The sequence below is a fragment of the Necator americanus genome, chromosome IV, assembly GCF_031761385.1.
Source record: "Necator americanus strain Aroian chromosome IV, whole genome shotgun sequence".
Classification (NCBI taxonomy): Eukaryota; Metazoa; Nematoda; class Chromadorea; order Rhabditida; family Ancylostomatidae; genus Necator; species Necator americanus.
In genome coordinates this window covers 9,199,042-9,223,401 of record NC_087374.1, presented here as the reverse complement: position 1 = coordinate 9,223,401, position 24,360 = coordinate 9,199,042, and the positions used below count along the sequence as shown (strand labels likewise).

Genomic DNA, 24,360 nt, shown 5'->3' with positions numbered 1-24,360 from the left:
AACTCGTTGTAGAGAATAGCGCCCGGAACGTTGTAGAGAATAGCGCCGGGAACGCTCGAAGTCGCATCTTTCGGACCGTTTTTTTTTGCGCCAGTTAGGAAGGAATAGACGGATTCACCCTCCTCTCCATGCCTTGCTTTGATGCCTTTAAACAAGCAACCGATTATTTGTTCTAACAAGGTTAGCGTGCAATTGCGCTACATTGACTGTAACTACAAACAGTACTTCTTACAATCATTAATTGTTGCTACAGATGATTATTAGAACAAAATTATTATATTATTATTTTATTATCGTTGGTGACTTTAATTCCTTACCTTCTCAGTTGGTATGATAATGATTTCGCGGCGTTTTCGAAATATTTCCCGTTCCTCCTATATTTCCTATAGTCCGAGGAAAAACTGCAAATGTTACGTTTTGTGCTGTTGAAGCGTGGAATCCATTGTGGACGAAATTTGATGGATTCGTCCATCATATTAGTTTTTGACATTCATAACGTTTTTTTTCCTCTCATTATCTTCCTCAAAAATTCAAGTGTCGTTTTGTAACCATTTGCTCCATACGAACCTGTAAACTATTTCCTCCCGTGAATTCGTATGGTTATGTTAGGGCCTTCGGGACATCCTATGCTGGAATTAAAGCAGTCACAAGTTTTAGACTCTGAGCTGCAGAAGTATAACTGAAAACGTAAACGTTTTTGAGGTGACAACTACTCAAATCAAATTAAGTAGTGCCCGCTTTATAATTAAGCAAACGCTCTTCAAAAATTCCATGACTCCCATTCAAAACAAGGCACTGAATTTTGATCGAAAGGAAAAAAAAACTGGGGAAAAATTTTCCCAATTATTTCTGCTCTGTTGCATTGAAAATTTCCACCAGCGAATGAGATCGATTGCACCGAATTAATTCTGTTTTACAATAAGGTGAAATCTTGTCAAAATTAATGCGAGTGACACTCGCTCCCTGTGTTTATCATTAAAAGAAGGAAAAACATCTCCAAAGTTACTGGTTCACAAGAAAAAATCCGTTTTAAAATATTTAGAAGCCGCTCCTAAATTTTCTTTGCTTTCATTTTCGAGAGCTCACCTCAAGCACCGATACAAATATGAGAACTGTGGGGATGTAATTAAGTAAGCAATAATTAATGTAACAACAGCGCACCATATGTTTAAACTGGATCTAATACGGATTCTCTCCAGTTTATCATCACTTACCGCTGCTCTATGTTCCCAGCAATAAATAATTTCTCGATACCGCTCCTCTATTACTTTTAGGACAAATAACAATTTAAAAAGTGGTATTCTACCTTTTACAATGATTAAGAGCAAGGATATGGTCTTTTTTATTTTCCTTCTATAACTTCTCCTCCTATCCACGCCATCAATTCGTGAAAAAACAGGAGTCACGGTGATCAAAGTGTCATTCGCAAGTTGCAATTTCGTTTTATGAGGTTTGAACTAGAAAATGAGCGATAACGGAGCAGTGTGGATGGGTGGGGCAAAAGAAAATGACAACTATGATCCATACCTTCTAACACATAGGGCAAAACGACATGAAGCACGGTGCAGTTGTGAAAGCGGCTGCTCTCGAAGCGGCGCGGTGGGGCTAGCGGTTGAAATCGGGGTGGGACCATCGCAAACAGCAGCGAAGAATAGTGCTAGCAAGGGTTCTCCCTCGATCCTAACATCTAATTGCGTAAGCGATTGGATCTAGGAATATATCCGGGGAAAAACGTAGCTGGGGGGAGGGGGTGCACTCAGTGGCATCCTTGTTTCTGGACGTTCCAACTTACTTTTTTCTCTTACTAACTTTAGCTTATATGTCATAGATTCTCTAGGACTGATGCTTAAGTCTTAGGGCTCGACTGATTTAATTATTTATTTCGAGAAATAAAGGCGCCAATGAGTGCTTCGACCCAACTACATTTCACCCTATAATCTACATCTCGAACTCTCTATTTTTTCACTATGTTTTCTCATTACGTCAGTCTCGTGCTACGCTGTCATTAAGCGTAAAGAACAAACTTAATAAATTGTGCTAGCATTACCGTGGCAACCTTAACAATGAACACGGCCGTAGGAGTGAAACGTAGTCGTACCTCATGTACCGTAAAGCTCTGGTAGGTTAAGTGTGTTCCCAGTATTGTACAAAGAGCAAGCCTGGCTACAGCTTGAGACGATGCAGGAGAAGATGGAAGAACTACTACTGTCACGGATATCCTACGGATTGGGATTCAGCAACGAGAATGAGCGAGTGACAAGCGTTGTTATGCTGTGGTGGTAAGTATTTATTAGTTTTTTTTGGCTACTTCAACAACTTTTTTTTTTTCGAAAATCTGCGTGGTTCCATCTCCCGTCTTTTGCGCGTACGATTATTAAGAGTTAAAGGATAAAGTTTCTGGCGTTAATCAATCAACTTGGGATGCGCCCCCACCTTCACTTCAATTCAGAATCATTTGAGGTTTACGAACGTGTAACTGGCCTATACAATGACTTGCGGTGGCTAGTCAATTCATGTCAAGTCAGTGTTCTTGCCCTCCCAGACAAGTCCGGTACCAATTTATCGACTCCGGAGGAATGAAAGGCTTGGTGAGCACTAAGGCGGACTCGAACCTCCGATCGATCGTGCAGGGAGCGGAACCTCTAACCGCTACACCACATCCGCCCTGAATGACCATCAACCTTTGAATAATCCTAATTTTTTGCAGCAGATCGATCCCCATACATTTGAAGTGATTTATTATTATGTTCATAAACAAAAATAACCGTAGCAGATAGATGATCTTAAAAAACGCGAAATTCAATGCAACAATTACGACCATTGTAGCCTTTCCTCCCGGGGAAATCCTTGCTTACATCTAGAAATTTAGTGAATTTACGTCCAGCACTTACAACTTGTCTGTACTCGCATTACGATAGACTCCACTCCTTAATATCAGTCATTTTTTCCATCAGAGATAGGAATTTAAGACCCTGGGAGCGATTGGCGCGCTCCAATGCTACAGTAATCGTGTCTTTTCCTTTAAATCGTACTATTTCTTACTTTTCATTTTGATATGTCTCATTGTTTGAGCAGCAACCATCATTATTTCGTACTCGTGCTAATTAAACCTCTTGAAGAGACTTCCGCATTTATTGATCAGATTCAGCACCATTTCAGATGGAGCGAGATGTTGATCAATCATCTTTGGAAGTGGATGCAACGTATGATCGGTTCAGTATGCAGTTCAATAGTACAGCACTTGTCTCAGGAGAAGAGACCGCGGATCCATATAACTCTAATTTGAGCAAAAAGCCAGGTAAGATCTTGTCGATTCGTTTTTTCCTACTTTATTATTTATGTAATATATTATTGATATCGTTGGTTTTATTATTTTCATGTTAATTTATTGATATCTTTGGTTATCTTCGAAGAAATCGTTTGTGACTTTGTTGTGATCCATTCTTTTCTTTTATATCCAGCTTGGAGCGGTGTAGCGCCGATATCTAGCTTGAGTACAGTTGTAGATTTGTTCATGTACTTCACTCCCGATCTACGTACAAGGGTGGTTAGAGGGAGCTAGACCAAATTTCTCAATTTCTTAAGGTTTGAGCCATCCGGGACTAATTCCTGTGTCGTTTCACACAGAAGAACGAATATGCATCAATTATATCTAAGTTATCAATTCATAAATTAAATAGGTGAATGGTCTTCGAAAAAAAAAAATCGAAGTCAGACAACCTGCTTTATTGGCTAAGGATTCTTAAATGGAAATCCGTTAGAATTCAGATAACTGAACCCTTACATATCTTTAGATCTAGATTTAGATTTCTTTAGATCTTTAGCTAAACGTAACCCAATGTCCTTCTTCAGAGGCTTTTAGTGGCTGACCTAGAGTTCAATTGTAATGAATTAATAAAAATGGATTTGCTTCGTAAATTTTTCTTGCAAAAATTGCGTTAGGATTTAATTGCGTATGTTAGTGTTATGTTCACGTTTTACATCTTAAATTCTATCCATTGTTGAGGTCATTGGGGCCTTAGCTCTCTGAATTGTTTATTGAGTAACATTAAGCGTCTTCGTGATTCTTAGCAGGTGTTGTTCAGACCTGAAACTATCGCCAATCCTCAATGACAGTGATAGAAGGACGGTGTATAGTAGGCGTATGGCGCAATACAAATCTCGTGGCGAAAGTCCTCTCGTCAGATATGATCCACCACACCCGCTTAGCGATATTTCCGAGATTTGTGCGGAAAAGGTGAGTTATTTTGGATTTTTTCGCTTGTGTCTCTCATGATTCTTCTGTTAGTGTTAGTTTTTCTGATTGTTCTTCTCTGTAGAGTGGTGAGTCATCGTCGTTATCTCGTTCCACTGACCAGGCGGGCATTTCGAACAAGGAGAACGAACCGCACGGTACTTCAACTCCAGAAAGGTTAATTTTGTAGGATCTGATTTCTCTGTCACTTAACCTAAGATCGCATTAGAACGTATTCACATGTGGTCTAGTTGCGCTCGAAGTAGAGGGGTGGGACCTTCGCTCAACTGCTCAGTACGATTGGAGGTAGCAAGGGTCCCATCGCGAGGAAACATGGGACACGTTATATGTTCTCGTTAATGTCAAATTTAGTGGTAGTAAATATGTTATTTCCAGAAATGCAAGTTTAGCACCTCATTCACGATCAACTAACTCATTTGAAAGTCGTATTCTCGAAACCCTACACACAAACACCTTCAGTCCGAGCGTATTTGCTGTTACGGAAACTCCCCAATCTCCTGAGGTATTTATACCGTTGCTGGTCTGCTTGACAGAATTTATTTTTTGACTGAGAACCACTTCACGTTTGTTTAAGGAATTCAAATGGTCCATAGAAGAACTCTCGATTCTGAAACCAGTTCACATCACACAAGAAGAGATTGCTCAAAGCTCCTATTCCCCGTACGTTTTCCAAGTGATTATCCAGCTATTCTATTTGTCCAATTCTAGTTCTGTTTTTATCTAAGCTTATCCTTCATTGCCATTTCTTATCAGACATTCTTAAATTGTTTTAGGGATCCCGAGACCGAAGCTAAGATACAGTCAATACTTGATGAGTACTGGCGTAATAATACATGCCATATCCCGTCGCCTGATGTTGTCGTGAAGGTATTTCAGACGTTTTATCGAATACTGGTGTGCGAAACAACTGAAGTAGGAAAACTGACAGGATGGAAACCGAACAGTGCTTTAAAGAGCCTGAAACGAAGCCTAGTTGACGATAACACTTACGCTTCGTTTAACTTAAAATCACCCTTAGCTAGATAAACGTTACCCATCGTAGCTGTGTTTCTGTTTCCATACACAGGTGACAAAATTGGGCTTTTGATGCAATTCACAAACGATCACTCTGTTTTGGGGAATAGGTTATTCTATCTCTACCATGCTGTTTTGTTGTGCCCGTTTAGACAACCACTTATCCCAGACATTTTGAACTTTTTGCATTTCCCATAGGATCAAAACCATAGTATTCCGTGAATTCTCAAAACTACCCACCCTACTCGTAAAGAAAACTATCATAGCTTGAGAGTGGCCTAGGTCATTGGCAAATTTATGCAAAGAGGATATGAGCTCTTGCAGGTGCGTTCCATTGATTGAACTGAATGTCAGAAAATAGATAGGTCGTTGATATGCTCAGTCTTGAATGAATGCTGTTTCATACAATATCGATCCAATTAGAGAGGCTTTGTTAGATCAGCGCTTAATTTTTTTTTAAACCATTGTGAAGAAGCTGACATTGTAAGGTTTTTTGACTAATCATCAGTGAATTCGGAATGAAAAATGCATGTTCTTTCGAATGATTGATAATTCCTACATTTTTTGATTTGTTTCGACATTCTGTCCCTTTAGACAAAATTTTCACGCTTAGTATCTATTTCTGTTTTTTTTTTCTTGCCTTCGCGATCTTATAGAAGTTGTTCAGAATCCGATGCTACAAGGAGCACCGGAAACTCCGCTTTGCGATGCCGTACGGCTCCAAGCAGCATTGCGAGTAAAGTACTCAACGTCTTCTCCAAAGGCTCGGCCTAATCTGGCTTCAATTTCTCGCCGTAATAGTTTCGTTCAATCATACCGCAGCAAAGGCTCGCAAACAGAAGTCACGATAGATCCTTCCGCTGATGTTGATTTCTCCAAGCTTCTAGGTATTTCTTGATAGATACTCCGCATTTCTCTTCATTATTCCGTGCAATAACTTGGGTTTCCCGTATTCGCTATAAACAAGGGGAATTCGCGGAATGCGGTTACTGTGCAAACTGAATGATTCAGGTTTGTCATGTATCTATAGCAGTGCTGATGACTGTGATGATGAGTCAGTTTTTAACGCGACTGCATCAAGTGTGGGATCATTACGACGAAGGCTGTTCATTGGCGATCACGACGCATCCCATGTGGATGATATCGACGAGGATCTGGTTTGTAACCTCATCTGTCTTTCGCTTTTTTTCTCGATTACAAAAACGTTCGGTTTCAGTTCGTTAAATTTCCTGTAAGTTTCCGAGACAGAAATTGATCTAGTAACGTCGTTGTGCTCTTGTTTGTTTATAGCAACGAAAGCAAGTGATTTGCTCGGAAATTTGCCTGTTTTTCTAATGTTTGACTGAATTAACGACATATGATTAGTTTCGGGAAAAGTTGCGGGAAAACTCGTACAACTTAGTCCGTTTATATTCGATCCTTTTTTCTTAAAGAATGCCTCTTGCGCGCAGTTCGATGACATGGAGAACACTCAAAATATAGTTCGATTCGACTTGGATGGTCTGGGAAATGGTTTTGATAGATTAATAGACATCGAGCTCTCTCCTATCAAGGCATCGCCTCCATGTTGATTCTGAAGATGAGCTGAGTCCTCAAGTTTTAATTCTGAACTTTTACCCTTTGTGTGAGTTGGGGTTTTGCTTGTACTTGTTCCAGTTCTCATATTTTTACAAATGCGAATACAATTGTGTCCGAACTCAAGCTACTGTCGTTTTTTAAACGTTAAATTGTGGAATTTGTTTTGATGTGGGAATGTAACCTATCTTTGAAATAGTCGCTATTATTCCTCTTTTCTCCACCTGGTCTCTAAACAGAGACCTGTACGGGAGTCTCTTTCCTTGGCAAAGGAACCACGTAGGCGAGTTCGGACACAACATCAACTACTTATTCTGCTATTCATATTTCACATGTGAACATCACGTATTTCAAATGTATTAATGTGATTATGCCTTATTTTTTCGCCTAAGCTTTTAGGTAGAAATTCACTTTTTGTAAACAGTGTTCAACGGTGATGTTATGCAAACTTACTATGAGGGTACTTGTGCGTTGCATTGACTCGTTTCGATTTCTGTGATTCAATAGTTACGTCATTCTTGTCTTGTTTAACTATAAGATGACCATTGCATTACCTCTTAGTTTCTAAACTCAGGTCAGAAAGATATTGCATTTGCTCCGTCTTGATGTACCGTACTAGATATTTGTTTTCTTCTATCCTGTAAAATATTGCAGAGATATCCATATCTGTATTACTTGTTTTGTCACTATCTTGGTATTTTACGGGTATAGGACTGTTCTTTTTGATATCCATCCTTTCTGCATGTGAATAATTTAGGTTACCATCTGTTAAAATTACCATCTGATGGTATTTTTTCCAGCAGATCACAATATAATACTTGAACAACTTTCAAATATGGAAGGGGTTTGTTAAGCCTCTGGTGTTGATCGCTTTTAGCCATTATACAACTTTTCTATTGGTAAATTTTGGTTGTATATTGTTCTGTATGTGATCAATGTTTCATTCTAATGAAATGATGCCTTTCTTTGTTTGTTTCCTTCGAATACTGTGAAAGTGCGTTTGTATATCTGTTTTGATATTTTTTGTCTCCTCATATTCGAGGTGATTTTTTTTTTTTTGAAGAGTATGGATGTAGAACAATAAGTATGATAGAATGGAATTGTAGATGAAGCTTCTCACGCACAACTTTCTGTCATCGAGATTTTTAAAAAATGTGAACAATGGATATCCGCTTATTCTTCGAGCGAACCAAAAAGCCAACAAGGAAGTAGAGTTCAACGAAAAGTTTGTGCTGAATATGATGCCCAAGGTCTTAATATTTATCGTAACAACTTGAGAGAGACGTTCCGTTCCAATTCGGCAATTCAGGTTGACTACGCTTCTTTATACAATGCTGCGCTGTCAATTGGTGAGGCTGGAAACATGCCAGAGTCATTGCCTGAGGACTGGGAGACTAACGTTCCCGTACTGATGGAGGTTGGTTTTGGTTGTTTCTAGTGATCTATGTTTCACAAATTACGCTGCTTATATAAATCCAGGGGCTTGTTTTGCTTCTTCTCACAGAATTGTTGTTTTGTCATCGCGCACTTACAACACTGTCATATAATGAGTAGAAATGTAAAAAGGCATTCAGACAGTTTTTAAGTGGTGGTTGTGGAAGGATGGACACTTCTTTTCTGTTTGACTTTGTTCTGCTGTTCATATTTCACATGTAAGCATCACGTATCTCAGGAATCTTGGTAAACTGCTAAAAAGTGTTTGATAAGCTTCATCCTTGTATTCACCATTATTTTAAGTACCTTCACTTGTCTAACAACAAGCAGTTTCTTGCTCTTTAGCCCTAGGTAGATAGACATTGGCTGCAAGAATTCTCTGGAAGGCAGCATAATACGAAATTGATGATGTAGGGAACTCCCAACGAAAAATTAAAGTGGGTGGTTTTAAATTCACGAATGTGGAAAACATCACGCTCTAATTGTCCTGAAATGTTGTGCACAAAGCGGCTTTGTCCACCGGAATTTTCTGCAAGACACCTAACAACGTGTGATTTGAGCTAGCGGCTGAATGATGAGTTGCTGACGTAGTCCCTTCTGCTTGTACTCGCTGCACGTAAACCTCATATGTTGTTAGGTGCGTGCCCGAGAATTTGTTTGACAAACCCGTTCCTGACGCCATTTTTCGGGACAATTAAGGAAAATTTAGCGTGATTGGGCCTGTACTCGTCATCTGCACCCCTGACTCTATTTTTTCGTGGCGTAAAAATCAACGTGGAAATTGCTTTAGTTTCTACTAGGCACGTTAGGACGCGCTTCTACACGTTCCAGTCCCCTCGGCAGCCTATTCATTTGTCGAACTTGAATAGGCTGCTGAGAAAACAACGCCGATCTTCGAGCGTTCGCACATGGATGTGGCGAGTGTGCAACTGAAGTTGTCGTAAAGAACGACGTCTTTCACGCCATTTCTTACGACGGTTAGGAGAAGATGAGCGGAACCACGTTGGATTCCGCAACCTACCAAAACTGCGCTTTTGCTGTGGGTTCTGTACCACATCAAAATCGTGATACGCTGCCTTTAATTTCCACACTTTTATCCCATGCATCTTGGGCCCTCAACTACTTATACGTTTCGTTTGTTAATACCTAAAGTATAAGAGTTCCCTCACAGTAAATCCTAAATTATCCTCCGCATCTGTTAGTTTAATCATTAAGATGCTTTCTCTGTAAGAAATAAAACGAGCACATCGAGAAAAACAAAATGAACACTCATGTCATTAGGTAGTTTACTTATTTTTTAGGCACGCATACCCTTAACAATTTCGTAGTTTTTTAATCATACATTGGTGATCATTAGTCCACGTATACACCATGAATGCCTATCACATTGCTTCTTCTTTCTGACAGTGTTACGAATTCCAGGACAGCGTATTTATTTGGTGGAAAATTGAACAGTTTTTGCTTCATGAAATACCTCAGGGCCCGGAATAAGTGGTAGTCTGATGTGGACAGGCCTGGGGAATAGAATGGGTGGAGGGCTGCTTCCCAATCTAGAACCTCAAATTGTCTGTGAGTGCCCAAAGCGACATGCAGCTGTGTGTCGCCGTGGGAAATCTGAGTGGTGGCCTCGCGGAGCTGCCGCGTGTATACTTTGGCGTTGACCGTCTGTTTGTCGGACAGCAGCTCCCATAACAGAATTCCCCTCGAGTTCCAGATGCAGTAGAGGAGAACGTTCCGTTGGTGCTGTTTCGGTTGTTGTTGCTACGGCTGCTGAACCCTTTGGGGTACCGAGTAGTCACACCGACTGTTTTTGTCGTAGAGGACTCAGCTCCCGTCTCCTGTGATGACATCCTGCAGAAACTCCAATCGGCGCTGAGGATGCAGTATTGGCCGACAGATGCTCACCAGACATGAGTGTGGGTGCCAATCTGGACCGAACCTCCCACTACTCTAGACGTCTAGGTGTACCTCGATGGTACGTTTAGCAACGCTGAGGTGTGCAGCCATCGTCCGCGTCGTGACGTTTTGGAATCGCCCCAAGAGGATGCGCAAGTTATCGTCGATGTTAGCGCGTGGATGTCTCGTGTGTGGCAAGTCATGGAAGAAGAAGTTTTTCTCGTTAAAGCGGCGGAACTAGTCGTTGATTGTAATACGTGTAATGGTGCCCTCAGCCAGCGCCTTGTCAATGTTTGCGGGTGCTTGACGTGCCTTAAGGGGTTGCTTCCACTCGTGGAAGAAATCCACTCGGAAATGACGTCCATCCATTTGCACTGGAACGATGGCACAAGAAAAACACGGTATTCTTAGATTGTGTTAGGAAGCTTCTAGAACCATCTAGCTTTACCTGAGACCGCAGGAAAAAGGACAACACTCAGGCGAAGTAGTGTGAGTTGTCAAGAGGGCATCATTCTCACACTGAACCAGTGTGATATCTTGCTGCACTGCCCAGTATCCACACATGACTTCTAATCTTGTTGTTAGAACTTCGTTTTACCTTTAAACCAGGTGTTTCCCACAGTCATTTTCGTTAATGACTACGAGTTAGTTAGTTACAGCTACGAAAAATTACATAACTCTGTAAAAAAAGGAGAAATTTGGGTTTAATTTGAGCTTTGTGGTGTTTGCAGCAATAAACTCACTGTTGGATGAAAGTATAAGTTGTCTTAGGATGACAAGTAAAACACGATAAAAACAGTCTTTCTTAATCTGCTACCGGAAAATAGACTGTTGCATTTGTTGGTGACGGGTGGATGAGAAAATCTTTGGAAAAAAAACATTTTCCGTGGAGTTTAGTTTCTATGGCTGGATTCAGTTAGTAATTGTGCAACAGATACTTAGAGCTGTACTTCTGCAATTGATTCAGTACTGCTTTTAGTTGCATCGTGTCATGCTTTGTGTTGAGATCATCGATGGTGAACTGGAGTGTCCCGATACGGGACGAAAATTCCCCATCAAAGATGGGATTCCTAACTTATTGGTTAGTGAAAATGAAGTTTGAACAAAGATGTTAATGTTGTTCTGTAACATATGGTTAATTCTTCTGGAAATGTATTCCTTTTGATTTTTGCAGTTTTGCTTTACGAGAAATTTTTGCTACTAAGAAGAAAATATTTGATGCTGAAATCTTGCTATACATTTTCCCCTCCCAATATTATTGTGATTGTGCTTGTTCACTGTTATTTTTGTTTTCTTTGTTTTCTTTTTTGCTGTCTTGAGCATAAAATCTTTCCATATTATAAGATTCTGCTAGAAGTGTAGACTTCTGGATAAGAGCATATATTAAATGAAACATGGGGTCGTAGAAGGAGCTGCTTAGAGTGGTTAAAGCTCGTTAAGAGAAAAGCGAAAACGAGTAGCGCCCGAGAATGTGCTTCATTAGGCCAAAAGAATCATTCTCTTCCCCATATAAGGGATAGGTCTTAGTTTGCACGTCGTCTCAGCTAACTTTCACGTTGTGAAGCAAAAAATTTCTCACTTTCCTATGCTAGAGCGGTCCACATACCAGTACCGTTGTGGTATTGTTGCTTGTTATGAGATGTTCAACATAATTAATAATACCTAACATCACTTTCCCTTCTTTTTCTTCGTTAGTCATCGACTATTGATATTCATATGTAATATATGCGGCATTGAGAGGAATCTTTCATGTTTCGATTTCCTCATCATACAGCTCAGATTCCTTCCAGAGGTACAGTGAACATTTTGATTTCCACATAACATATTGGAGTGAACGTACAGTCGCCGAAGAACGTGTCACGTGAACATATTCTCGATGGATCCAGACGTTGATAAACATCATTTTTGTGCCGTCGATGGGACGGTGACCGTAACTTCTTCCACCAGTTTTTTCCTCCTGTTCTTTAGCAGTTTTTCATCCTTTCTTTATGTAATAATTACTGTGCTTTTGCATAATTAGGATTAGCTTATAGTCGTAACAAAATCGTTTTTTGTTAGCTTCTGTCCATAGCGTCCTTTCAGTTGTCATTCCATCTATGGAGATTAGTGAAAAGAGAGGGATCCCACCTCTGTCGAGGAAGCAGTGGACAGGTTGACAACACATCCGTCGGTGACAGCACTGGACTACTACTATCATGTTCTTGATATTTGGGGCTAACATTAAAGCAGTTTCATCGATTTAATTCAAAATGATACACCATTAATTTATAACTTCGGAAGAAAATAAAATAAGTGAATGTGAGATTTATAATCTAAACACTTTTCAATGCGTCCTCCTGGAGGTCAAGAATTTACTGCGTTTTCATCGTTTTTGTCGGTGATCTTTTTCTGATGTAGGCCTTGTAAAAGAATTCAGCGAAGAGGTAAAGATAACTGAGGTACATGAGGCCACCGATTGACAGTACGTTCCAGCTGAAATTTGGTGTTTTTTTTTTTCTTTGCAATGCTCGACTTTGTAGAAGAGGGGTTCGGAAAAAAACCCTGCTAATATCATTAGTGAAAGCGCATTTACCTCACAGCACAGTCTGGAATCTGATTGTACGTTTTGATGATGACAAGATGTGAGAAAATATAGCATCCAATGACGAATTGTACAATCTGTATGGTTGTGATGAACTTTGCCACCGGTGACGGTGTTTGAATCTTCAAAGCACGCACTCCAAAGTAGCTACAATAGATATATGTATGTGATAGCAGTAGTGAGCCTGGATGTCACGATAATGAGTAACTCACAAGTACATTATTGTATGAACGATGAGGTTAAGAGCAAGAGACCAACGGGCCCAGGCTTGATGTTCTGAGTAGGTAATGGCGGCATACACGAATGTGAGGGCATGATGATACCAATGCATGAATATGACTGGTCTTCTCCTGTAATTAATTTGCTGGTTACATGAAGATCGGAGAAAAAAGGAATGCTGGATTATTATTTGCAATCCATGGTCGGCGCCGAACATGTTCAAGCGGGGAAACGCGACGCGTGCGTGACGCATGCGGTTTCTTTGCGTAGCACATGATCTCCAGTTCCTCTACTACGTTTCAGTCAAAGTCTCGTTAAATACATTTAGCGCCTAGTAGCCAAACTAGTAGCTTCATGGAATAAGTGTTTATGACAAAATAAGAATTTCAATTTATTTATTTATTTATTTATTTATTTGTTTATTTATTTATTTATTTATTTATTTATTTATTCACATACACGAATGGTGTATGTGAACAAATAAACTAAAAAAGAAAAAGGAAAACACATTTGTCTATGTCAAAACACTCAGGGAAAAATCGGCAAACTCATTGTCAGTGGGGCCTGGTGCAGTCTTTATCGTGTATATGTATATGTATATGTATTTTCATGTATATATATATATATATTCGCGTATTTTTATTTATTTTTTTGCTGTATTTTTTGTGTATATATAGAACCTTCGAGTTTTTACAGAGTCCACCTGTGCGTTGGCAACTGGTATGAATTAAATATCTTTTTAAAACCACCAAAGCAGGTTCTTCAAAACTGCAGAATTTTCTTTTATTTTGAATGCAGCAGAAAATATTAATATGAAGATGAAATTTACTGAACCCATCTAAAAGTCCACAATGCTCGTACAAGCAAAGAATTCTGAGGTAGCGCCGTTCCTGCTTAGAAATACAGTGGAGAATTTTTCATAACTTCAACACTTGCGTTCAAAAATAAACCGATCAAATTTTCTTTGTGCTTGTTAATACGATCGCGAGGATATTCACTGGGAAACTTGAGCTATTTCAGTATATTTTAGATATAGTGAAAAATGGCTGATTATCATTACAGTCAGATTAGATGTACATAATAAATGGGAAAAAACTCATTTTTAGGTGCTGCTTTAATTAACTGCCCAAGAAATTACGAAAAAAAATTCGAATAAGGACATGAGTTTAGTATCATTATGGTTCTCCTCCTATCCTCTGCTCGGTTTCCCTTCAACATCAGTGACTTCCCATTCGAAAATTAACGTAGAAGGAAAGAGAAATAGAAAGATGGTGGACGTCATTTGTCATTATCAGTTTTTTTTTTTGTTTACAACAGAAGCAAAGTAGTTTCACTCTTGAAGTTGGGTTTCTTTTTCGAACTAATGTGTTATATATGTTTTCCGGCTCCTTCCTCTTTTTTTATCTCATGAAAAAAAATCTCAGTTGTGTCTGCGAACAATACATGTACCTGTGAGTAAGAGTACTAAACTCGTATCAGAATCTGTGGTTGAAAAACGCAATTATGCTGCGATCAGTGATGAGAATGTTTTTCATGCCCAAGGTCGGAATTGTAACTAACTTCCGTATGTTCGACAAAAATTGCAAATATGTCATGCGGACTACATTGCAATTACAGTCAGTAAAGATAATTTATAGTCGGATCAAAACGAAATGAAGCACGCCGCATAGGTGGTTATTGCGAACTGTAGCTGTAGATGGTGCTAGCAAAAGTCCCAAAAGGAGTTTTGATGATTCAAGAGGATTCGATTGCATTCGACTTAATCATCGGGTGTGCTCTAGCCATTTTCTCAACAACAAAAAAAGTGCTTCTCACCTCAAGACCAGGAACATGGTGTCTCCAAGTTCTGGAGCCTTAGACATAACGAAAGCCCAACCCCAAAAACCAGTTGAAGGATTCGTGTAGTAATCATGATTGTAGCAATATGTACCTGAAACAAGCATTAAATCTTTGGTATTTGATACAGTTGTGAAATTTATGATGTTTACAGAAATTTCAATTTGGTAAAATCGTTTGGACCCTTTGGACTCATCTCTCAAAAGCTGTTCGTTCAATAGATTCATTTTTGTTCGTAGAGAATCGATCGACTCATCAGTGACACAACTCATATTAATTTACGAGAAGTCAGACGGTCTGCTGACTGGAGTTCCACCTTTGGACACCATGCGAGAAAAAAAAGAAGAAAGATTGCATCACTACGTTATCAGCTTCCATACTGTTCTAGGACTGTGAATGTGAAAAAGATGCTTGATGGAGGAACAAAATAAAGTACGCAACATGGTTCCCAGAGGCGTCGTCAATTATTCAGTTTACGCACAGTGAGGCCTGTCATGTGGGAAGATGACTACAGGCACTGTCACAGGGAAAGGGCACTTGAGGGAACTTGCTGCAAAAAAAAAGAAAAGAAGAAAGAACATGAGTGGTACACGTACTATGGTCTTAAAAAAATTGAAAAAGAAACCCTAACCATTTTAAAATTAGCTATGGCTATTCCGGATTTTTTTACGTCGATGACGTCCATACAAGTATTGGTACGTCACATTTAATATTTTCATATATAGTTTGATGGAGATCATGCTATGATAATATGATATATGTGCGAATGGGCCGCATGTATGATTCTGATTGCTATATGCTTGCAATAGGCCCCCTTTTACCAAACGTAGTTAGTTAAGTAACCAGTTTTACAGCTCGTACATGGTCAGAGGTTTGACTATATACTCTGACCATGTACGAGCTGTAAAACTTGCACAGTTATATGGCGGAGCTTCCCCAGATGTTGCAGAAAGGTGCTGTGGTCCTGCACCCTGCCAAAGAATTACCCAAATATAGTAGGGCCGAAACGAAATGAAACACGGTGTATAGTGGGGTCAAAACGACATGAAGCACGTACGTACTATGCGGGTTCTCTAGAGGCGCTTTGGTGGAACGTAGCGACTGGAAGCGTGGTGAAACCCTTGCTGGCGCCACCAGGCCACTGATTAAGTAAGTAGATATGTGCATCGTTCAAAATCTCACGCCATCCATGAGTCGCTGATCCTTTGTTGCAACAAAAAAAAACCGTCTAATCAATTGATCAGCATTCGAGGAGATATTTGATGTTGAATTCTTCCCGATAGCAGGGAAATTTTAGGGTGTGGTTCACGAGAAAGAAAAAAAAAGTGAGAATTGGTACAAAAATTCGCACATAATCAGCGATCAGAAGGTGACGGAGATTCCGAGGTATCAGTTTTTACGACAAAGCAACTCTTTTCATCAGTGGTTTAGTATAGGATGTAATTTTAAAGTGGTGTAAAAGAAGCGGAATTAAAAAAAAAATCAGCTTTTTGGAGGCAGTTGTTGTGGCATTGATTCTGTGCTGCTATTTTATTGCTTCACTTATCCAACTCACAGGTGTAAGCGGACGCTTTGTAGGATAAACTGATGCCTGAGAATCCCCTATTTCCTCTGATTTCTCAATTTGCACTGTTTTTATAGCTTTGAATTGTGTTCTTTGTAAACTATGTCTTGAGGTATCCTTAATAAGGTCACTGTACCGAGATTTTCTCCGAACGCCAGCTTTAAGTAGGTCCATTGCATTTTTTAACGGGGATATTTCCGCAGGTTTTCAGATCCATCGCGTTTTTTTTTTAATGGATGTTTACATGATTTTCTTAGATCGGAATCTCTTGCTCAAAATAGATCACTCACCTATGAAACCATCCTTGCGATAAACTTGGAATAATTCTGGAATCAACTTGTAGGCAGCTACGGCAGAGAACAATGAAAACATGAAATTCCATGCAGCTAATACACCGTCCAATTCAAACGGTTTCCTATTTCGCATAAATTTTTGTCCAAGATAAATTGCTAACAAATATGCAACAGTAATCTGAAAATATTGAGTAAACAATTGAAAATAAATAAACAATAATTGAGTTGCAAACGAATGGGAAAAACTCCTGGAATTCTTACTTTATATGAGGTTGGCACATAATGAGTCATAAACGCATCTGTTTTTTCAAGATCCCATGATCCTAACAACACATCGGACAAGCCCACTGTTTGAGACATTTCTGAAATCTGTAATTATCTGTTTATTTCTCATTGCATTTCTCTTCCTCGTTCGTTTATTTACGCGATCAAAAGCGGACCAAACTGAACTATAAACGCTCAAAATGTGAAAGATGCATCATGGTAAACGTATACATAACTATAACATACATAACTGAACTATAAACGCTCAAAATGTGAAAGATGCATCATGGTAAACGTATACATAAAGCAATGGTTAATGTCATAAGCGTACTGGCACGAAATCAACCAATTGTGATCGGTAGGACTCACGTATACTGTGAGTATATGAGTACAGTGTTTACTGTATGTGCTTGCGAGATGATTATGAATTAGAGATCAGGTGGAAGAAATTTTTCTACTTTAATGAAGTGAGACCGGCCGGAAACAAAGGGTATATTCCTTGATAGCAACGATAGGGTGAGAAGGGCGAAACCGCGATTATATAAGACGAGACATCACGCCATGCCGTATGAGTTTCTTAGGCGCTTGCTGTGATACGTTATCGCCCGGGAGTAAAGGTCGTTTCGTTCGATTTGTTTTTAATCGAGATTTCGTCATGGATTTTCTACCGTTCCAACATTTTCACGGACTTTGTACTGTTGATAATCGTTGAAACTACAAAAATATTTCTGCTTTTTGTGAGCTAGACACCAAATGTCTATCGTTAATCGTTGTCGCGGCGGTCCCAAGAATTGAGAACCTATGTGGTGACCATACGAAAATCAACCGCGCACTAAATCCGATGCCAAACGAACGAATCGTCTCTGACGTCACTAATGAAGCGGTCAGCGTGTTTGCGTGGATGAAGTGCACGGATATCTGATCCTTAAAACATGGTAAACAAATCGTAGCAATAGAAATAATAAAAGCAACGGAAGATTAAACCAGTAGTTCATTTTACAACAAGAGTCTGATCAATGCGCGGCGTCGTATCTTTTTCATGTTTTTCAAACGGCTGAAAGATATTCGAGACGTTCCGATCATACGCTTTTTTCAGGAAACTTCTTTTTCTCTCTCTCTTCCATTATCTTTTCAAATGTACGCTAAGAGAAATAGAAGGTAGTGGATGCTTCCCTGTGATGGAATTCAATTCAGGATTACCCGATATGTTAGAGGCGCCACCCCACGAATCTGAGATGGTGCGGATTTCAAGTGGAGTATTTGTATACGGGTTAGTAGATTATGGAGATGGGGTGTGATTCCGTCCACTGCTTCCTAATTGCCGTAAAAAAATGGCCGGAAGATGCGGCGCCGCACAAGGCTGGCGCGCTCCAGTCGCGCTTCCTGGAGAAAATGTTGCGCCAGAACGCCTGAAGCCGTATGTCCCGGGCCGTTTTTTACGGCAATTAAGAAGAAATGGACGGAATCACCCCCTCTCCATAATCTACTATCCCGTATACGAATACTCCACCTGAAATCCGTACCACCTCAGATTTGTGGAGTTATGCCTTTAAGTCTCTTTCCTCTAGGGCAAGTCTGCTACCTATGATCGACCCCGAAGGGATGAAGACCTTGGACTGGTATTGGGGAGGCTCCGAACCATCGTTCGTGCAGTTGTGGCCGAAGCTCTTACCAGCGGCGCTACACCCACCACTGCGATAATATTTCCAGAAAACGACAGTAGTTGAATCGCAGTGAACGACAGGAACCGACTACTAAAGAGAGCACAGATGATGCTCTATGCATGGACCATGGGAGAAAGTCGGAATGGAAAATACCATTAAAATCTAATTGTTATTGTTTTGCTTTGTTTTTCTGTGATGAAACAGCAGTTACTTCCCGAATAGCATAATAGCTTACGGGTCGTACTTCGCGAGAAATGCGAAAATGCAAAACATCCTTACTGTTCTTGGGAGGAGAGGCCTAAGGATGGTTCTCGGTGTATTCGACCATAGCACCAACAAGGTTGAGGAAATGAAACCGCCTGAAGTGGGCTTCGTTGCTGCCACAAGTTCAAATAGCAAATATGTTTGATAATCTCATCCCCAGTCTACTTTTACGCATTTTCATTCCGGTTATCCTGTTGTACTTAAAGGCTGTCAAGATGAGTTAACTTAATCCCTTAGTCCTGGATTTGTAGAGGACGTTACACTAAAATCTAAAAGATTGTTTCTAGAAACTCCCTGATTACTAGGAAGAGCGCAACATTGAAAATTTCTTCAAACGTTGCTTTTAGGAGAATTCCACTAAATTACAGTCCATTTCTTTCTTAATACATGCTGAGGCACAACGGAACATGGTCGAAGGCTGTCATGAATCGGCGTACGTATGAACATCCTCTAAACAACGGAACAAAACGGCAGCTGGCACGATTATGATAAGCAGTTTATGTCGGAGCATTGTAATATTTTTGCGTACGTAATGGAGCGGACTGGATTTTTTTTCCCTGAAAATCAATCTACGAATATGAGGAATGTAAACACATCATTTTTGAATGATCTCGTTCAGATTATACCATTTTCCGATAAGTATATTGTTTCAGGAGTAGTTCTCCCCCCCCCCCCCAAAAAAAAAAAAAGGCATTTGTGTTTAAGCACGTGGAACAATTCATAATTACATAAGTAGTTCTATTTACATATATGCTGTTATGCGAAAAAAAGTTCAGATATCCCAAGAACAAGAAAAAAGGATAATACAGAAATATCGTCACTGAATACAGTCATATGCGAGAGAGCAAAATAACACTTTAGTCCCATGTCCCACAAGAATCCATGAGTGCGCTGTCGTCAGCGTGTTAAAGTTCGATATGGTTATCGATATGGATATCAGGAATTTCCATTCAATGATAATGATGGTAGATCTCATTCGCCTAGGAATCAATATCGAATACCTGAATCAGGTGACAGCGACCCATGTTTGGTTATGGTGAGGTGGAAGGAAGAGGAAGTATGTATGTTTACCAAACAGAAAAAAGGCGTGAGTTGAGGTAGACAAGTCGCGACTAGGCAGTTGAAGATATCCTTACTGTACGTAAGGATGAAGCAATGTTGTGTCTCTTCAGTCCCACTTTTGTAAAACAGCGTTCCATTCACAGACTTAGAACTTCTGATAAACTTGTTCTTAGCTGTTTTATGAAACATCACACCAAGTTTCAAGCCAAAAAAAAATTATCTCGATGATGTGTTGTATGGACCTGGACCGCAAACAATTCCACGTAGCCTATTTCTTTCGTATACAATTTCGGCACAGTGAACGCGCTTGTATTTTCGCGGCATCTTATCAAGATGACTGCCAACGAAGGGTTTTTTCAAGATGACCGCCCAGTGCTGACATTTCTGCTTTTGCGGCGCCTATTGAGTGCTCTTTGATCCTTTGCAGGCTAATTTACCCCTCGCACCAATACAATGACTAATTTATTTTTACTGTTTTATTTCCCTCCTGTCCAAACTCGAAATTGATTCCCTGTTCCTGTTATGTCATATTTACTTATATTAGCTTATTTACTTGTATTAGCCTCATATCCCGCACGACGGTCCACTGTCTCTTCATTTCCAAGCCTTCCATATGGACTTGAAGAAGATCATACTCTCTACAAGGTCACTGTTGGCAATGTCAACATCTAAATTGACTCCAGAAGAACCCCTGAAGAGCTCTATATTGGGACCTGCGGCCCACAATGGATTGAGCAGGGAGAGAGGCTTGCTGGGTTTCTCATGGAGACTAGGACCACGCATTGCAGACCACAGTTTCGGAAGCTTTTCTTTTTATTGCGGGAGTGGCAGTTGCCCCTGGAGGGTGTCATGATGGAAAGTGAAGAGAAAAAGAGATCTAGCGCATCATCGTTAGTAAGGGGCTAGCACTCGCTTTTGTATCAGCATTGTATAGTGGATTGACTCATAACTTCTTTCGAGAAAGATTTCCCTTCACATGGAAAGGAAAGTTTCAAAGTTGACAACGATTTGATCGTCACCGAAGAGGATCTTTTTGTTTCCGGTCTGCTTTTGGGAAGATGCAACGATGGACAACCTTGCCGATAGGTAAAATATACCGTTGGTAGTAACGTTCGTAAAGCACGACCTCCTGAAGAAAACGGGCAGTTTTAAGAGTATCAAGGTATGCATGCCTCCGGAAACTCTAGAGTTGGTAAATTGGCGTGGAGTCACACGAAATGGAAACAACCACGGACTCACATTCGTTATTGCCAGGAAAAAGGATGTACACATTTTGCACAGAAGAGCATTCGTGCGTTGCAAACTTGTAAAATAGAAATCAGCATCTTTAGGAATGCAGTTGGCAACAGTACAACTGCAGGATCGAAGAAGGAGACTGAGAAGGTCATTCAGGATTTCGACTCTGATCTCTTTGTTGCTCCGTGTGCTTGCCTCTTCACCATCTGGAGGAAGAGGAACAAATTATCTCAGAGGTCCTCCCTCCCAAAGTCTGACATGTCATCAAGTCGGTGAAGAATCCTACTTCACCAACTCTCGAGAGGATCAAGTCTGAGCATTTGGAGGACATACGGATATCAAGATACTAGTAGGACTTTTCGCTCGCTGCCTTTTGGAAAAAGACAATCATGAGTGTTTTGTTCCAAATGTAGAACAAGGGTTTCGAAAAGGGTTCAGCGCGATTGAACCGCACACACCTTTTTGAAACTCATAGAAATGAAACGCGAATACAAGACGCCGCTGTGTCTTCATTCCTTCGACTTGAAGAACGCCTTCGACTCAGGTGACACAATCTCATTCTAAGTATTTATTTACACTCTAGAGAACGTAGTTCAGGGATTGGAATGGTATGGCATAGAAGTGGAAGTTGATGGCTGGCAATTGCGCAATCTTCTAAGTAATGACATCGTTTCGCTGATGACATCGTTTGGACAACATCAAGCAGTAGTCAAGCTGAACTACTGCTAACGGAATTCGATGAAACGTGTAAGAAAAACCATCTCCAGCTGAAAACGGACAATACGATATGCATAAGAAACAAATGGACTTCCGATGCCCCATTCATGTTCAAGAGATCGAATATATCCGCATGCTCCAGCCTTTTATATCTAGCTCATGAACCTGACCTGACCGGCAGAAGAAAACAAACGGTTCGGGGAGCAGGAAAGAAAATATGGAGAAATAGGAGAAAATGCAAAGCTCCTTGTACACCCCTTTAACATCGCTGTTTTTTCTGCTCTAACTTACGCTTCACAAATTCGGGCGTTTCGCAAAAAGGAGGAAAATGTGGTCAGCGTTATAAAACGCTCAATGGAAAAAGTGATGCTAGGTGTATGCCACTTTACGCAAGTGAAAGAAGCCATTCGAAGTTCAGTACCACTTCAACATTATCAGAAACGGTGGCGTAAATGCCAAAGAAAGTAAAATTGAGTGGGCCGGACACGCGATGCATTTGAGCAACCATTCTCCAAAGCTTTGAGCTGTGAGTGCATCTGGATGCAACGTTGTGTCAAACTGAATAGAGAAGGAACGCCGACCCGATGGTTAGACTTCTTTACGAAATATTTTAGTAAAAAAATTGTGATACTCTCGGAAAAGCGAAGCCACTTAGCGGTCCTCAGACTGCATCCAGACAAATGCAAGTACTACTGGGATCCGCTCGAGCGAATCGACATGCAACGGTAGCACAACGCACTAGCGTCTTTATTAGTTTTACTAACAGAGCGATTTAGGCTTTTTAGTAGACCAGTCTGAACGTCACGATGGAGCCGGACTTCAGACTTTTTGTGGTATTCGTTTCGCTCCCTATCGCTTATCAATGAAAAATAATAGCAGGGCATTTCCTATAAAATTAAAATTCTGTTTTTCTAACAACGCTATCTTGCTCTTTTTTCATTATAATCAAAGGCGAAAGATTTAATAATTTTTTTTTTTCTAAACGTATGTCTTACATCTGAAGAATATTCAAACTTCAGCATAACAATATAAGGTAGGTACAACTTGAAAGCATTACTCGAAGTATGGGTATACCTCCTGAATTCCCCCAACAGTTATCATAGAATGATGTTTTTCAACATAAAATGACGTGAACGTCATCGTATTGATAAAGATAACGTCCCATGTCGTATCATGTAAACTTCTGGCTACTATTCAAGCAGGGTCTGACCAACGTGATGAAGGAAACGTACGATGGAATAGACACACGGTGGAGTACAATGAGGTGGAACGCAACACATGCAGTTTCTACGGCTACGAAATGGTCCGCAGCGTCTCATTTACCTTCAGCGACATGCATGTGAAGTTACTGCACGACTACTACTGCACCGCGGCGCAGCAATCCGCCGCCGTGGGACCCGTCGCAGCCCATTTTATACCTTTCTGGCATCGGGGCACGCACTCGACACCGCGGGACCCGTGGCAACCCCTTTCAGCGCTCTACAATGCTGGGGCATCAATTCAACGCCGATGGAACTGTCGCACTCCCATTTTGGAATTTCGTTTCACAATACACCCACACACCCACACATATCGTTATTATTTAGCATGGTATTATTGAATGCTGGGAAAGTTGAGGAGTATGAATAGTATGATATATAATAATGCAAGATAATATGAACAGTAACGCCATAGCATGCTAAAAACAGCATACCGCGAATATGACGTGATGAGGAAGTCTTAAGGAAAGGCTAAAGATAAAGTTGTAAATTGTTGGATCTGCGGTGGTTCCGTTCATCTACCCCTAATTGTCGTCACAATGATTCTCAGTGATTCTCATTACGTAGACGGCAAGCTGCAGCGTAGCTGTTTCAAAGTACAACGACATCGGGAAGCATATTTATTTTGGACTTCACAGAGTCCTTGATACCATCACAATTTGGAAGTCTTTTCGCGAGCTAGCTGTTCCGCAATGCGTTGCGCAGCTGCGTCTACTTTCTTAAGAAGACGCAATTAAAACCTCAGCTTTTTTAATGCTTAACGTACATACACGGATAAAAAGAAACATAACAGGAGAACATTAAAAAAAAACTGTAATACATCAAATAAAGTTTTTTTTAGAAACGCAGCAATATTTTCAATGAGTCAGAGCAGTGCAAGTGAGGTTTAGCGGAGGTGCAGTTCGAAAGTGCTCGTATCGGCCGATCATTGACGTCGGGTAACAAATGTTTGGTCTCGCGGTCGTATCATTTCAGAGAGTAAACCTCTCACAACGAGAAAAATCAAAAGAGCAAATGTTTCGGATCAAACAATCACAGGTGAACTCACATTCCATGGAGTTATGGCTGCTTAAAGATGAATACTTAGTTCTGAGTAAAAAATTAGAAGATGCGGAGGTAGAAATTTAGTATACAAGTCGTTTTTTTATTTTCAACTTGCAAGATTTCGATGGTGCGCACAAAATGCAGAAAGGAAAGGGTGAATGCGAGCGTGTGAGTCATCCATTT

At 40.3% G+C, this 24,360-nt stretch overlaps 3 protein-coding genes across 4 annotated transcripts; 2 read left to right on the top strand and 1 right to left on the bottom strand.

Annotated features, from left to right (window-relative positions):
• Positions 1–3,055: 3,055 nt before the first annotated feature.
• Positions 3,056–6,840, top strand: RB195_000735 (uncharacterized protein; the record flags this gene model as incomplete). Of its 2 annotated transcripts, XM_064197229.1 has the most annotated exons (10): positions 3,056–3,091; positions 3,160–3,298; positions 4,086–4,237; positions 4,320–4,411; positions 4,631–4,757; positions 4,830–4,915; positions 5,029–5,122; positions 5,937–6,156; positions 6,281–6,426; positions 6,703–6,840. In XM_064197229.1, the coding sequence occupies 10 exons, from the start codon at positions 3,056–3,058 to the stop codon at positions 6,838–6,840; spliced, it is 1,230 nt and encodes a 409-aa protein (XP_064053109.1). The 2 variants fall into 2 exon arrangements, with proteins under 2 accessions (XP_064053109.1, XP_064053110.1); XM_064197228.1 differs by lacking the exon at positions 3,056–3,091.
• A 1,110-nt stretch (positions 6,841–7,950) lies between these two features.
• On the top strand, positions 7,951–11,276 carry RB195_000734 (uncharacterized protein; the record flags this gene model as incomplete). The annotated part of the gene is made up of 3 exons (XM_064197227.1): positions 7,951–8,094; positions 8,154–8,261; positions 11,154–11,276. 3 exons carry the CDS (start codon positions 7,951–7,953, stop codon positions 11,274–11,276), a joined length of 375 nt encoding a protein of 124 aa, XP_064053108.1.
• Positions 11,277–12,525: 1,249 nt separating this feature from the next.
• RB195_000733 (uncharacterized protein) lies at positions 12,526–17,027 on the bottom strand (the record flags this gene model as incomplete). The annotated part of the gene is made up of 6 exons (XM_013441308.2): positions 12,526–12,646; positions 12,747–12,902; positions 12,968–13,105; positions 14,790–14,904; positions 16,665–16,845; positions 16,929–17,027. The coding sequence occupies 6 exons, from the start codon at positions 17,025–17,027 to the stop codon at positions 12,526–12,528; spliced, it is 810 nt and encodes a 269-aa protein (XP_013296762.2).
• Positions 17,028–24,360: the final 7,333 nt, after the last annotated feature.